Source organism: Sphaerodactylus townsendi, linkage group LG07 (genome assembly GCF_021028975.2).
Source record: "Sphaerodactylus townsendi isolate TG3544 linkage group LG07, MPM_Stown_v2.3, whole genome shotgun sequence".
Taxonomy (NCBI): domain Eukaryota; kingdom Metazoa; phylum Chordata; class Lepidosauria; order Squamata; family Sphaerodactylidae; genus Sphaerodactylus; species Sphaerodactylus townsendi.
The window spans coordinates 114,920,324-114,935,711 of record NC_059431.1 but is presented as its reverse complement, the minus strand read 5'-3'; the positions used below and the strand labels follow the sequence as shown (position 1 = coordinate 114,935,711).

Here is a 15,388-nt window from a genome sequence, read left to right as displayed (position 1 = left end):
TGGAGATAGTTTCAGAGGGTAGCCATATCGGTCTTCAGTAGAACAGTGAGATTTGAGTCCTGTAGCCAGTGGCGTAGCACCAAGGGGACGGGGAGGTGCACAATACACCGGGCAGGCGTTGGTGCGGGGGCGTTCCAAGGCATGGCAGGGGTGCAGGGCGCACGTGTGCCCTGGGCACAGTTCCCCCTTGCTGCAGCCCTGCCAGTAGCACTGTAGACACCAGCAAGATTTTGAAGGCATGAACTTTTGAGAGTCAAAGCACTGATCACCAGATACCAGTAGGAATGGAGATCACTGAGTCTTTATATCCCAGCCTAAAGGGAACCCTTCCGTCACCATGACGATCTGCATCCCTTACAATTATGCTGGATTGGAAAGCAAATCTGAAACAGCCGGCTCTATTAAGGTGCAGCATTCAACCATGGCTTACTGTTTAGGGGCAACTCTTGGGGCTCATGGGTGCGGGGGAAAGAGGAGTGTGGTGTAATGGTTAGGAGCCTCTAATCTGGAGAACCGGGTTCAATTTCCCACTCCTCCACGTGAACAGTGGGCTCCAGTCTCGACAACTGGGCTTGATTTCCCACCCATCCACGAAAAGCTTGCTAGGTGGCCTTGGGCTAGTCACGGTTCTCTCTGAACTCTCTCAGCCCCACCTACCTTACAAGATGCCTGTTGCGGGGAGATGAAGGGAAGGAGTCTGAGAGCTAGTGTGGTGTAGCGGTTAGGAGGAGGTGGAGTCTAATCTGGAGGACTGAGTTTGACGCCCTGCTCCTCCACATGAGTAGTTATCTGAACCCCCCCCGCTCCTACACATGAAGCCTGCTGGGCTAGTCACAGTTCTCTCAGAACTCTGTCAGCCTCACCTATGTCACAAGGTGTCTGTTGTGGGGTAAGGAAGAGAAAGGAGTTTGTAAGCCGCCTGGAGTCTCTTTACAAGAAAGGAGGGGTATTAAAAACTCGCCTTCTTCCTTTTGATAGAGAAAAGCAGGGTATTAAAACCAACTCTTCTCCTAACCAGGGCCAATCTTGTTTAGCTTTCTGAAATCTGACAAGATCAGGGAAGTCTGGGCCATCAAAGTCAGGGTTAATCTTGTGTATATCCATGCAGGAAAAAAGTTGGGTATCCAGCGTCTAACTACTAAAGATGCGCTCCGTTCTGTTCTAGGAATAATGGGGGTATCATCCGAATGCAGAGGCTTAGCTCTTCAGTAGGCACTGTCCACCAACGTTTTTGTAAAAAAAAGCCAGTCGACTTTATTAGCAGGTCGGATGTGTCGTGGTCTTTCCTCCTCCTTTATTTTAATATCCAACAAACACATTCTGTATTTGTGTTAGAAACTAAAAGCTATGAAGCACCTGAAAATAAAACCACCAAAGGCACTGCGCAGGCCCAACAAATCAGGGCGAATTTCGTTTGCGTAATAACGGAATCTTTGCCTGTTTGTGTCCTCCCAGAAAATTTAAGGGGCTTGTGTAAAATATGAGCGGGAACTGAGCAGGCCAGCTGTTTGTCTCTAATGTTTTGTGAGGCCAGCGCTTTTTTTGGAGCGGGGGGGGGGGGGGCGGGACTTGCACGATTTTTTTAATTGTAATTTTTAATTTTTTAAAAAAAGGTTACAATTACAAAGTGGGATTCGTTTGCATAGGCAGGGCTAGAAACATTCAATTAGACTGGGGTGGCCTACCTATGGGGTTCCAGATGTTCGTGGACTACAATTCCCATCAGCCCCTGCCAGCGCGGCCAATTGGCCGTGCTGGCAGGGGCTGATGGGAACTGTAGTCCATGAACATCTGGAGCCCCATAGGCTGGCCACCCCTGAATTAGACAGTGCCGTGCTAAACATCAGAATCCCACAACGTTCTTCATAATTTTTTAAAAAATAAAATCCTTGTTCAATAAGAACCCCCCCCCCCCCCACACACACACAATGACCTTGATGTCCACACAAACCTCAGGCAACAGCATTCTTATTTAGAGGTAAGGAATGAGAAAAATATTTCTTATGGCCTTCTTGGAGTTCTTTGGTTCTGCTCATTCAACGTGCCCAGAGTCGAAAGAATCCCATTAGAGAATTTTCATTGTGTCATTCTGGGAACTACAGGGGCTCAGTTCGGATACACAGAGGACGGTGGGAACCGTAAGAACGCAACCCTGACAGGAAGAGGTGGGGGAAATAAAGCAGAGCTACACTTTAAAAAAAAACCCTGAGCCTTCTCGTTTGAAAATTACACCCATTATGGCTAATTAGATTAGACAGAAGGATGGGAATTTGCTCACGTAAGCAAAGAAGTAAGAGTCAGTTACCTGTAAAAGAATTCTTAAAGGAGTGTTTTACAAGATTGCTTTGCTGGGAATATGGTCTCTGGGCAATTTCTCCACTCTTCGGCAAAATCTAAAATATCTACCAGTCCCTAATGCCTCTTTATTGTGAAGGAACAATTTGCAAACGGCTCTGTGCCAAACAGCCACCAGTTACCATGATTGCAACTATTTTCTGCGGTTACTATCACATATATATGTATACTGGAAAATAAAAGGACATATGTGGGGGGACAGACACACATTTAAATCATGCTTGTCTTCGAGCTGTTACAGATGAAACCCCCAAAGCGCAACAGCTACACGGAGAGCATCTTCAGGTTATCTACAAGGAAATTGTCCTCAGGTTATTATTTTAGAGGGGCTGCTATCTCAGAATTCAACAAACACAAAAGGAATGTTTTGTACGACCCTTCTTCAAGACAGGTATTCAGATTTTTCCAGGCTGAACTGTGTGTGTGGGGGGGGGGGAGTACAAGGTCACAGAGAGAATCAAAAAAGGAAACAATGAAGAACAACAACACTTGGCCATGTCTGAAAGACCTTGCGAGGTCTCCCCTACTCCGACGTACACGCGGACTCGTTGTGCGCGGCTCTGCTCACAGATGCTCATGTGGGTGAGTCTATTGTCTGCAAGAAAAAGAGGATGCAGAGGAGGGAGTCTGATGCTATCCCTCGTCGTCCTTGGATTGCTTCTCTTCCCAAGGTGAGCAGAAAGCTGCTTCCATCACAAGAGCTCAAAGGAACAGCGGGCTTTGGATCTCCTCCCCCGCAACCTCCTTTCTGTTTAAAACATAGACCCCTTGCCCCCACCCTCGATTTCATTCACAGACAAATATAATGTGGCCTTCACGTCATCTCTGGTCCTCTCTCTGACCCCCTTTTCTTTTTCACCTCTAAAGAATGACTGGATTGGCGGAGAAAGGGCACATATCATCTGCCCGTTCCCTTCCTCCCCGCACTTCTTGTCGACGGTCGACCGCGAGCGTTGCCAAGGCAGAAGGAAGCTACTCGTACATGTCCTCGAACATGCGTTGACCCATGGCGATGTAGAGTTCCTTCTCCTCGGGAGTCATCTGGGCCACAAGTTCCGGCCTCTGGTTCACCTGGCTGTATGAGAACGGCCGGCCGGCCACCATGATGGTGGGGTCTTCAGTCACCACCTCAAACTCGTCGTCATCTTCCTCCACTAGGTTGTAGAGCGTGGCAGCGGCTGCCCGGGGAGGGGAGTCGTCGTCCGATTCGCTCGTCTCGCTCTCGGAATCGCTGGCGTTGGCGCTGGATAAGGGTGCCGCCCCGCCCAGGGCGCCAACAGAGGCGGAGGGCGTTTTCTTCTCATGGATGAGCAGAGCGCGCATCACTTCCTCGTTATTATCCAGAGCACCTTGACTCTCTTCCCCTTCTTGGAACATATCCGTGTCTCGGCCACCTGCAGGCACACATGGACGACAAATGAAGGAAACAACGGGACAAACCGCAACAGAGATGCAGATATGACATTGGCATCCACGAGAATTCCCCTTGACTGCCTCACTGGAATGGGAGTGGTCCATCGGACCTCAGTTACTCTAGGGCAGGGGTCTGCAACCTGTGGCTCTCCAGATGTTCGTGGCCAATTGGCTGATGGGAATTGTAGTCCATGAACATCTGGAGAGCCACAGGTTGCAGACCTCTGCTCTAGGGCCGTGGTGGCGAACCTTTGGCACTCCAGATGTTATGGACTACAATTCCCATCAGCCCCTTCCAACATGGCCATGCTGGAAGGGGCTGATGGGAATTGTAGTCCATAACATCTGTGGGGGGGGGGGGTGGGGGGGGGGGGGGGTGGGGGGGGGGGGGGGTGGGGGGGGGGGGGGGTGGGGGGGGGGGGGGGTGGGGGGGGGGGGGGGTGGGGGGGGGGGGGGGTGGGGGGGGGGGGGGGTGGGGGGGGGGGGGGGTGGGGGGGGGGGGGGGTGGGGGGGGGGGGGGGTGGGGGGGGGGGGGGGTGGGGGGGGGGGGGGGTGGGGGGGGGGGGGGGTGGGGGGGGGGGGGGGTGGGGGGGGGGGGGGGTGGGGGGGGGGGGGGGTGGGGGGGGGGGGGGGTGGGGGGGGGGGGGGGTGGGGGGGGGGGGGGGTGGGGGGGGGGGGGGGTGGGGGGGGGGGGGGGTGGGGGGGGGGGGGGGTGGGGGGGGGGGGGGGTGGGGGGGGGGGGGGGTGGGGGGGGGGGGGGGTGGGGGGGGGGGGGGGTGGGGGGGGGGGGGGGTGGGGGGGGGGGGGGGTGGGGGGGGGGGGGGGTGGGGGGGGGGGGGGGTGGGGGGGGGGGGGGGTGGGGGGGGGGGGGGGTGGGGGGGGGGGGGGGTGGGGGGGGGGGGGGGTGGGGGGGGGGGGGGGTGGGGGGGGGGGGGGGTGGGGGGGGGGGGGGGTGGGGGGGGGGGGGGGTGGGGGGGGGGGGGGGTGGGGGGGGGGGGGGGTGGGGGGGGGGGGGGGTGGGGGGGGGGGGGGGTGGGGGGGGGGGGGGGTGGGGGGGGGGGGGGGTGGGGGGGGGGGGGGGTGGGGGGGGGGGGGGGTGGGGGGGGGGGGGGGTGGGGGGGGGGGGGGGTGGGGGGGGGGGGGGGTGGGGGGGGGGGGGGGTGGGGGGGGGGGGGGGTGGGGGGGGGGGGGGGTGGGGGGGGGGGGGGGTGGGGGGGGGGGGGGGTGGGGGGGGGGGGGGGTGGGGGGGGGGGGGGGTGGGGGGGGGGGGGGGTGGGGGGGGGGGGGGGTGGGGGGGGGGGGGGGTGGGGGGGGGGGGGGGTGGGGGGGGGGGGGGGTGGGGGGGGGGGGGGGTGGGGGGGGGGGGGGGTGGGGGGGGGGGGGGGTGGGGGGGGGGGGGGGTGGGGGGGGGGGGGGGTGGGGGGGGGGGGGGGTGGGGGGGGGGGGGGGTGGGGGGGGGGGGGGGTGGGGGGGGGGGGGGGTGGGGGGGGGGGGGGGTGGGGGGGGGGGGGGGTGGGGGGGGGGGGGGGTGGGGGGGGGGGGGGGTGGGGGGGGGGGGGGGTGGGGGGGGGGGGGGGTGGGGGGGGGGGGGGGTGGGGGGGGGGGGGGGTGGGGGGGGGGGGGGGTGGGGGGGGGGGGGGGTGGGGGGGGGGGGGGGTGGGGGGGGGGGGGGGTGGGGGGGGGGGGGGGTGGGGGGGGGGGGGGGTGGGGGGGGGGGGGGGTGGGGGGGGGGGGGGGTGGGGGGGGGGGGGGGTGGGGGGGGGGGGGGGTGGGGGGGGGGGGGGGTGGGGGGGGGGGGGGGTGGGGGGGGGGGGGGGTGGGGGGGGGGGGGGGTGGGGGGGGGGGGGGGTGGGGGGGGGGGGGGGTGGGGGGGGGGGGGGGTGGGGGGGGGGGGGGGTGGGGGGGGGGGGGGGTGGGGGGGGGGGGGGGTGGGGGGGGGGGGGGGTGGGGGGGGGGGGGGGTGGGGGGGGGGGGGGGTGGGGGGGGGGGGGGGTGGGGGGGGGGGGGGGTGGGGGGGGGGGGGGGTGGGGGGGGGGGGGGGTGGGGGGGGGGGGGGGTGGGGGGGGGGGGGGGTGGGGGGGGGGGGGGGTGGGGGGGGGGGGGGGTGGGGGGGGGGGGGGGTGGGGGGGGGGGGGGGTGGGGGGGGGGGGGGGTGGGGGGGGGGGGGGGTGGGGGGGGGGGGGGGTGGGGGGGGGGGGGGGTGGGGGGGGGGGGGGGTGGGGGGGGGGGGGGGTGGGGGGGGGGGGGGGTGGGGGGGGGGGGGGGTGGGGGGGGGGGGGGGTGGGGGGGGGGGGGGGTGGGGGGGGGGGGGGGTGGGGGGGGGGGGGGGTGGGGGGGGGGGGGGGTGGGGGGGGGGGGGGGTGGGGGGGGGGGGGGGTGGGGGGGGGGGGGGGTGGGGGGGGGGGGGGGTGGGGGGGGGGGGGGGTGGGGGGGGGGGGGGGTGGGGGGGGGGGGGGGTGGGGGGGGGGGGGGGTGGGGGGGGGGGGGGGTGGGGGGGGGGGGGGGTGGGGGGGGGGGGGGGTGGGGGGGGGGGGGGGTGGGGGGGGGGGGGGGTGGGGGGGGGGGGGGGTGGGGGGGGGGGGGGGTGGGGGGGGGGGGGGGTGGGGGGGGGGGGGGGTGGGGGGGGGGGGGGGTGGGGGGGGGGGGGGGTGGGGGGGGGGGGGGGTGGGGGGGGGGGGGGGTGGGGGGGGGGGGGGGTGGGGGGGGGGGGGGGTGGGGGGGGGGGGGGGTGGGGGGGGGGGGGGGTGGGGGGGGGGGGGGGTGGGGGGGGGGGGGGGTGGGGGGGGGGGGGGGTGGGGGGGGGGGGGGGTGGGGGGGGGGGGGGGTGGGGGGGGGGGGGGGTGGGGGGGGGGGGGGGTGGGGGGGGGGGGGGGTGGGGGGGGGGGGGGGTGGGGGGGGGGGGGGGTGGGGGGGGGGGGGGGTGGGGGGGGGGGGGGGTGGGGGGGGGGGGGGGTGGGGGGGGGGGGGGGTGGGGGGGGGGGGGGGTGGGGGGGGGGGGGGGTGGGGGGGGGGGGGGGTGGGGGGGGGGGGGGGTGGGGGGGGGGGGGGGTGGGGGGGGGGGGGGGTGGGGGGGGGGGGGGGTGGGGGGGGGGGGGGGTGGGGGGGGGGGGGGGTGGGGGGGGGGGGGGGTGGGGGGGGGGGGGGGTGGGGGGGGGGGGGGGTGGGGGGGGGGGGGGGTGGGGGGGGGGGGGGGTGGGGGGGGGGGGGGGTGGGGGGGGGGGGGGGTGGGGGGGGGGGGGGGTGGGGGGGGGGGGGGGTGGGGGGGGGGGGGGGTGGGGGGGGGGGGGGGTGGGGGGGGGGGGGGGTGGGGGGGGGGGGGGGTGGGGGGGGGGGGGGGTGGGGGGGGGGGGGGGTGGGGGGGGGGGGGGGTGGGGGGGGGGGGGGGTGGGGGGGGGGGGGGGTGGGGGGGGGGGGGGGTGGGGGGGGGGGGGGGTGGGGGGGGGGGGGGGTGGGGGGGGGGGGGGGTGGGGGGGGGGGGGGGTGGGGGGGGGGGGGGGTGGGGGGGGGGGGGGGTGGGGGGGGGGGGGGGTGGGGGGGGGGGGGGGTGGGGGGGGGGGGGGGTGGGGGGGGGGGGGGGTGGGGGGGGGGGGGGGTGGGGGGGGGGGGGGGTGGGGGGGGGGGGGGGTGGGGGGGGGGGGGGGTGGGGGGGGGGGGGGGTGGGGGGGGGGGGGGGTGGGGGGGGGGGGGGGTGGGGGGGGGGGGGGGTGGGGGGGGGGGGGGGTGGGGGGGGGGGGGGGTGGGGGGGGGGGGGGGTGGGGGGGGGGGGGGGTGGGGGGGGGGGGGGGTGGGGGGGGGGGGGGGTGGGGGGGGGGGGGGGTGGGGGGGGGGGGGGGTGGGGGGGGGGGGGGGTGGGGGGGGGGGGGGGTGGGGGGGGGGGGGGGTGGGGGGGGGGGGGGGTGGGGGGGGGGGGGGGTGGGGGGGGGGGGGGGTGGGGGGGGGGGGGGGTGGGGGGGGGGGGGGGTGGGGGGGGGGGGGGGTGGGGGGGGGGGGGGGTGGGGGGGGGGGGGGGTGGGGGGGGGGGGGGGTGGGGGGGGGGGGGGGTGGGGGGGGGGGGGGGTGGGGGGGGGGGGGGGTGGGGGGGGGGGGGGGTGGGGGGGGGGGGGGGTGGGGGGGGGGGGGGGTGGGGGGGGGGGGGGGTGGGGGGGGGGGGGGGTGGGGGGGGGGGGGGGTGGGGGGGGGGGGGGGTGGGGGGGGGGGGGGGTGGGGGGGGGGGGGGGTGGGGGGGGGGGGGGGTGGGGGGGGGGGGGGGTGGGGGGGGGGGGGGGTGGGGGGGGGGGGGGGTGGGGGGGGGGGGGGGTGGGGGGGGGGGGGGGTGGGGGGGGGGGGGGGTGGGGGGGGGGGGGGGTGGGGGGGGGGGGGGGTGGGGGGGGGGGGGGGTGGGGGGGGGGGGGGGTGGGGGGGGGGGGGGGTGGGGGGGGGGGGGGGTGGGGGGGGGGGGGGGTGGGGGGGGGGGGGGGTGGGGGGGGGGGGGGGTGGGGGGGGGGGGGGGTGGGGGGGGGGGGGGGTGGGGGGGGGGGGGGGTGGGGGGGGGGGGGGGTGGGGGGGGGGGGGGGTGGGGGGGGGGGGGGGTGGGGGGGGGGGGGGGTGGGGGGGGGGGGGGGTGGGGGGGGGGGGGGGTGGGGGGGGGGGGGGGTGGGGGGGGGGGGGGGTGGGGGGGGGGGGGGGTGGGGGGGGGGGGGGGTGGGGGGGGGGGGGGGTGGGGGGGGGGGGGGGTGGGGGGGGGGGGGGGTGGGGGGGGGGGGGGGTGGGGGGGGGGGGGGGTGGGGGGGGGGGGGGGTGGGGGGGGGGGGGGGTGGGGGGGGGGGGGGGTGGGGGGGGGGGGGGGTGGGGGGGGGGGGGGGTGGGGGGGGGGGGGGGTGGGGGGGGGGGGGGGTGGGGGGGGGGGGGGGTGGGGGGGGGGGGGGGTGGGGGGGGGGGGGGGTGGGGGGGGGGGGGGGTGGGGGGGGGGGGGGGTGGGGGGGGGGGGGGGTGGGGGGGGGGGGGGGTGGGGGGGGGGGGGGGTGGGGGGGGGGGGGGGTGGGGGGGGGGGGGGGTGGGGGGGGGGGGGGGTGGGGGGGGGGGGGGGTGGGGGGGGGGGGGGGTGGGGGGGGGGGGGGGTGGGGGGGGGGGGGGGTGGGGGGGGGGGGGGGTGGGGGGGGGGGGGGGTGGGGGGGGGGGGGGGTGGGGGGGGGGGGGGGTGGGGGGGGGGGGGGGTGGGGGGGGGGGGGGGTGGGGGGGGGGGGGGGTGGGGGGGGGGGGGGGTGGGGGGGGGGGGGGGTGGGGGGGGGGGGGGGTGGGGGGGGGGGGGGGTGGGGGGGGGGGGGGGTGGGGGGGGGGGGGGGTGGGGGGGGGGGGGGGTGGGGGGGGGGGGGGGTGGGGGGGGGGGGGGGTGGGGGGGGGGGGGGGTGGGGGGGGGGGGGGGTGGGGGGGGGGGGGGGTGGGGGGGGGGGGGGGTGGGGGGGGGGGGGGGTGGGGGGGGGGGGGGGTGGGGGGGGGGGGGGGTGGGGGGGGGGGGGGGTGGGGGGGGGGGGGGGTGGGGGGGGGGGGGGGTGGGGGGGGGGGGGGGTGGGGGGGGGGGGGGGTGGGGGGGGGGGGGGGTGGGGGGGGGGGGGGGTGGGGGGGGGGGGGGGTGGGGGGGGGGGGGGGTGGGGGGGGGGGGGGGTGGGGGGGGGGGGGGGTGGGGGGGGGGGGGGGTGGGGGGGGGGGGGGGTGGGGGGGGGGGGGGGTGGGGGGGGGGGGGGGTGGGGGGGGGGGGGGGTGGGGGGGGGGGGGGGTGGGGGGGGGGGGGGGTGGGGGGGGGGGGGGGTGGGGGGGGGGGGGGGTGGGGGGGGGGGGGGGTGGGGGGGGGGGGGGGTGGGGGGGGGGGGGGGTGGGGGGGGGGGGGGGTGGGGGGGGGGGGGGGTGGGGGGGGGGGGGGGTGGGGGGGGGGGGGGGTGGGGGGGGGGGGGGGTGGGGGGGGGGGGGGGTGGGGGGGGGGGGGGGTGGGGGGGGGGGGGGGTGGGGGGGGGGGGGGGTGGGGGGGGGGGGGGGTGGGGGGGGGGGGGGGTGGGGGGGGGGGGGGGTGGGGGGGGGGGGGGGTGGGGGGGGGGGGGGGTGGGGGGGGGGGGGGGTGGGGGGGGGGGGGGGTGGGGGGGGGGGGGGGTGGGGGGGGGGGGGGGTGGGGGGGGGGGGGGGTGGGGGGGGGGGGGGGTGGGGGGGGGGGGGGGTGGGGGGGGGGGGGGGTGGGGGGGGGGGGGGGTGGGGGGGGGGGGGGGTGGGGGGGGGGGGGGGTGGGGGGGGGGGGGGGTGGGGGGGGGGGGGGGTGGGGGGGGGGGGGGGTGGGGGGGGGGGGGGGTGGGGGGGGGGGGGGGTGGGGGGGGGGGGGGGTGGGGGGGGGGGGGGGTGGGGGGGGGGGGGGGTGGGGGGGGGGGGGGGTGGGGGGGGGGGGGGGTGGGGGGGGGGGGGGGTGGGGGGGGGGGGGGGTGGGGGGGGGGGGGGGTGGGGGGGGGGGGGGGTGGGGGGGGGGGGGGGTGGGGGGGGGGGGGGGTGGGGGGGGGGGGGGGTGGGGGGGGGGGGGGGTGGGGGGGGGGGGGGGTGGGGGGGGGGGGGGGTGGGGGGGGGGGGGGGTGGGGGGGGGGGGGGGTGGGGGGGGGGGGGGGTGGGGGGGGGGGGGGGTGGGGGGGGGGGGGGGTGGGGGGGGGGGGGGGTGGGGGGGGGGGGGGGTGGGGGGGGGGGGGGGTGGGGGGGGGGGGGGGTGGGGGGGGGGGGGGGTGGGGGGGGGGGGGGGTGGGGGGGGGGGGGGGTGGGGGGGGGGGGGGGTGGGGGGGGGGGGGGGTGGGGGGGGGGGGGGGTGGGGGGGGGGGGGGGTGGGGGGGGGGGGGGGTGGGGGGGGGGGGGGGTGGGGGGGGGGGGGGGTGGGGGGGGGGGGGGGTGGGGGGGGGGGGGGGTGGGGGGGGGGGGGGGTGGGGGGGGGGGGGGGTGGGGGGGGGGGGGGGTGGGGGGGGGGGGGGGTGGGGGGGGGGGGGGGTGGGGGGGGGGGGGGGTGGGGGGGGGGGGGGGTGGGGGGGGGGGGGGGTGGGGGGGGGGGGGGGTGGGGGGGGGGGGGGGTGGGGGGGGGGGGGGGTGGGGGGGGGGGGGGGTGGGGGGGGGGGGGGGTGGGGGGGGGGGGGGGTGGGGGGGGGGGGGGGTGGGGGGGGGGGGGGGTGGGGGGGGGGGGGGGTGGGGGGGGGGGGGGGTGGGGGGGGGGGGGGGTGGGGGGGGGGGGGGGTGGGGGGGGGGGGGGGTGGGGGGGGGGGGGGGTGGGGGGGGGGGGGGGTGGGGGGGGGGGGGGGTGGGGGGGGGGGGGGGTGGGGGGGGGGGGGGGTGGGGGGGGGGGGGGGTGGGGGGGGGGGGGGGTGGGGGGGGGGGGGGGTGGGGGGGGGGGGGGGTGGGGGGGGGGGGGGGTGGGGGGGGGGGGGGGTGGGGGGGGGGGGGGGTGGGGGGGGGGGGGGGTGGGGGGGGGGGGGGGTGGGGGGGGGGGGGGGTGGGGGGGGGGGGGGGTGGGGGGGGGGGGGGGTGGGGGGGGGGGGGGGTGGGGGGGGGGGGGGGTGGGGGGGGGGGGGGGTGGGGGGGGGGGGGGGTGGGGGGGGGGGGGGGTGGGGGGGGGGGGGGGTGGGGGGGGGGGGGGGTGGGGGGGGGGGGGGGTGGGGGGGGGGGGGGGTGGGGGGGGGGGGGGGTGGGGGGGGGGGGGGGTGGGGGGGGGGGGGGGTGGGGGGGGGGGGGGGTGGGGGGGGGGGGGGGTGGGGGGGGGGGGGGGTGGGGGGGGGGGGGGGTGGGGGGGGGGGGGGGTGGGGGGGGGGGGGGGTGGGGGGGGGGGGGGGTGGGGGGGGGGGGGGGTGGGGGGGGGGGGGGGTGGGGGGGGGGGGGGGTGGGGGGGGGGGGGGGTGGGGGGGGGGGGGGGTGGGGGGGGGGGGGGGTGGGGGGGGGGGGGGGTGGGGGGGGGGGGGGGTGGGGGGGGGGGGGGGTGGGGGGGGGGGGGGGTGGGGGGGGGGGGGGGTGGGGGGGGGGGGGGGTGGGGGGGGGGGGGGGTGGGGGGGGGGGGGGGTGGGGGGGGGGGGGGGTGGGGGGGGGGGGGGGTGGGGGGGGGGGGGGGTGGGGGGGGGGGGGGGTGGGGGGGGGGGGGGGTGGGGGGGGGGGGGGGTGGGGGGGGGGGGGGGTGGGGGGGGGGGGGGGTGGGGGGGGGGGGGGGTGGGGGGGGGGGGGGGTGGGGGGGGGGGGGGGTGGGGGGGGGGGGGGGTGGGGGGGGGGGGGGGTGGGGGGGGGGGGGGGTGGGGGGGGGGGGGGGTGGGGGGGGGGGGGGGTGGGGGGGGGGGGGGGTGGGGGGGGGGGGGGGTGGGGGGGGGGGGGGGTGGGGGGGGGGGGGGGTGGGGGGGGGGGGGGGTGGGGGGGGGGGGGGGTGGGGGGGGGGGGGGGTGGGGGGGGGGGGGGGTGGGGGGGGGGGGGGGTGGGGGGGGGGGGGGGTGGGGGGGGGGGGGGGTGGGGGGGGGGGGGGGTGGGGGGGGGGGGGGGTGGGGGGGGGGGGGGGTGGGGGGGGGGGGGGGTGGGGGGGGGGGGGGGTGGGGGGGGGGGGGGGTGGGGGGGGGGGGGGGTGGGGGGGGGGGGGGGTGGGGGGGGGGGGGGGTGGGGGGGGGGGGGGGTGGGGGGGGGGGGGGGTGGGGGGGGGGGGGGGTGGGGGGGGGGGGGGGTGGGGGGGGGGGGGGGTGGGGGGGGGGGGGGGTGGGGGGGGGGGGGGGTGGGGGGGGGGGGGGGTGGGGGGGGGGGGGGGTGGGGGGGGGGGGGGGTGGGGGGGGGGGGGGGTGGGGGGGGGGGGGGGTGGGGGGGGGGGGGGGTGGGGGGGGGGGGGGGTGGGGGGGGGGGGGGGTGGGGGGGGGGGGGGGTGGGGGGGGGGGGGGGTGGGGGGGGGGGGGGGTGGGGGGGGGGGGGGGTGGGGGGGGGGGGGGGTGGGGGGGGGGGGGGGTGGGGGGGGGGGGGGGTGGGGGGGGGGGGGGGTGGGGGGGGGGGGGGGTGGGGGGGGGGGGGGGTGGGGGGGGGGGGGGGTGGGGGGGGGGGGGGGTGGGGGGGGGGGGGGGTGGGGGGGGGGGGGGGTGGGGGGGGGGGGGGGTGGGGGGGGGGGGGGGTGGGGGGGGGGGGGGGTGGGGGGGGGGGGGGGTGGGGGGGGGGGGGGGTGGGGGGGGGGGGGGGTGGGGGGGGGGGGGGGTGGGGGGGGGGGGGGGTGGGGGGGGGGGGGGGTGGGGGGGGGGGGGGGTGGGGGGGGGGGGGGGTGGGGGGGGGGGGGGGTGGGGGGGGGGGGGGGTGGGGGGGGGGGGGGGTGGGGGGGGGGGGGGGTGGGGGGGGGGGGGGGTGGGGGGGGGGGGGGGTGGGGGGGGGGGGGGGTGGGGGGGGGGGGGGGTGGGGGGGGGGGGGGGTGGGGGGGGGGGGGGGTGGGGGGGGGGGGGGGTGGGGGGGGGGGGGGGTGGGGGGGGGGGGGGGTGGGGGGGGGGGGGGGTGGGGGGGGGGGGGGGTGGGGGGGGGGGGGGGTGGGGGGGGGGGGGGGTGGGGGGGGGGGGGGGTGGGGGGGGGGGGGGGTGGGGGGGGGGGGGGGTGGGGGGGGGGGGGGGTGGGGGGGGGGGGGGGTGGGGGGGGGGGGGGGTGGGGGGGGGGGGGGGTGGGGGGGGGGGGGGGTGGGGGGGGGGGGGGGTGGGGGGGGGGGGGGGTGGGGGGGGGGGGGGGTGGGGGGGGGGGGGGGTGGGGGGGGGGGGGGGTGGGGGGGGGGGGGGGTGGGGGGGGGGGGGGGTGGGGGGGGGGGGGGGTGGGGGGGGGGGGGGGTGGGGGGGGGGGGGGGTGGGGGGGGGGGGGGGTGGGGGGGGGGGGGGGTGGGGGGGGGGGGGGGTGGGGGGGGGGGGGGGTGGGGGGGGGGGGGGGTGGGGGGGGGGGGGGGTGGGGGGGGGGGGGGGTGGGGGGGGGGGGGGGTGGGGGGGGGGGGGGGTGGGGGGGGGGGGGGGTGGGGGGGGGGGGGGGTGGGGGGGGGGGGGGGTGGGGGGGGGGGGGGGTGGGGGGGGGGGGGGGTGGGGGGGGGGGGGGGTGGGGGGGGGGGGGGGTGGGGGGGGGGGGGGGTGGGGGGGGGGGGGGGTGGGGGGGGGGGGGGGTGGGGGGGGGGGGGGGTGGGGGGGGGGGGGGGTGGGGGGGGGGGGGGGTGGGGGGGGGGGGGGGTGGGGGGGGGGGGGGGTGGGGGGGGGGGGGGGTGGGGGGGGGGGGGGGTGGGGGGGGGGGGGGGTGGGGGGGGGGGGGGGTGGGGGGGGGGGGGGGTGGGGGGGGGGGGGGGTGGGGGGGGGGGGGGGTGGGGGGGGGGGGGGGTGGGGGGGGGGGGGGGTGGGGGGGGGGGGGGGTGGGGGGGGGGGGGGGTGGGGGGGGGGGGGGGTGGGGGGGGGGGGGGGTGGGGGGGGGGGGGGGTGGGGGGGGGGGGGGGTGGGGGGGGGGGGGGGTGGGGGGGGGGGGGGGTGGGGGGGGGGGGGGGTGGGGGGGGGGGGGGGTGGGGGGGGGGGGGGGTGGGGGGGGGGGGGGGTGGGGGGGGGGGGGGGTGGGGGGGGGGGGGGGTGGGGGGGGGGGGGGGTGGGGGGGGGGGGGGGTGGGGGGGGGGGGGGGTGGGGGGGGGGGGGGGTGGGGGGGGGGGGGGGTGGGGGGGGGGGGGGGTGGGGGGGGGGGGGGGTGGGGGGGGGGGGGGGTGGGGGGGGGGGGGGGTGGGGGGGGGGGGGGGTGGGGGGGGGGGGGGGTGGGGGGGGGGGGGGGTGGGGGGGGGGGGGGGTGGGGGGGGGGGGGGGTGGGGGGGGGGGGGGGTGGGGGGGGGGGGGGGTGGGGGGGGGGGGGGGTGGGGGGGGGGGGGGGTGGGGGGGGGGGGGGGTGGGGGGGGGGGGGGGTGGGGGGGGGGGGGGGTGGGGGGGGGGGGGGGTGGGGGGGGGGGGGGGTGGGGGGGGGGGGGGGTGGGGGGGGGGGGGGGTGGGGGGGGGGGGGGGTGGGGGGGGGGGGGGGTGGGGGGGGGGGGGGGTGGGGGGGGGGGGGGGTGGGGGGGGGGGGGGGTGGGGGGGGGGGGGGGTGGGGGGGGGGGGGGGTGGGGGGGGGGGGGGGTGGGGGGGGGGGGGGGTGGGGGGGGGGGGGGGTGGGGGGGGGGGGGGGTGGGGGGGGGGGGGGGTGGGGGGGGGGGGGGGTGGGGGGGGGGGGGGGTGGGGGGGGGGGGGGGTGGGGGGGGGGGGGGGTGGGGGGGGGGGGGGGTGGGGGGGGGGGGGGGTGGGGGGGGGGGGGGGTGGGGGGGGGGGGGGGTGGGGGGGGGGGGGGGTGGGGGGGGGGGGGGGTGGGGGGGGGGGGGGGTGGGGGGGGGGGGGGGTGGGGGGGGGGGGGGGTGGGGGGGGGGGGGGGTGGGGGGGGGGGGGGGTGGGGGGGGGGGGGGGTGGGGGGGGGGGGGGGTGGGGGGGGGGGGGGGTGGGGGGGGGGGGGGGTGGGGGGGGGGGGGGGTGGGGGGGGGGGGGGGTGGGGGGGGGGGGGGGTGGGGGGGGGGGGGGGTGGGGGGGGGGGGGGGTGGGGGGGGGGGGGGGTGGGGGGGGGGGGGGGTGGGGGGGGGGGGGGGTGGGGGGGGGGGGGGGTGGGGGGGGGG

At 81.8% G+C, this 15,388-nt stretch overlaps 1 protein-coding gene across 1 annotated transcript in view; it reads right to left on the bottom strand.

Annotated features, from left to right (window-relative positions):
- Positions 1-1,265: 1,265 nt before the first annotated feature.
- The window catches only part of GTF2E1 (general transcription factor IIE subunit 1), a 38,171-nt gene continuing 24,048 nt past the window's right edge, over positions 1,266-15,388 (bottom strand). Inside the window, exon 3 of the mRNA XM_048504451.1 lies at positions 1,266-3,878. Within this exon, the coding sequence (XP_048360408.1) occupies positions 3,328-3,878 (551 nt within the window). The 3' untranslated portion in view covers positions 1,266-3,327. The remainder of the gene's footprint in view (positions 3,879-15,388) is intronic.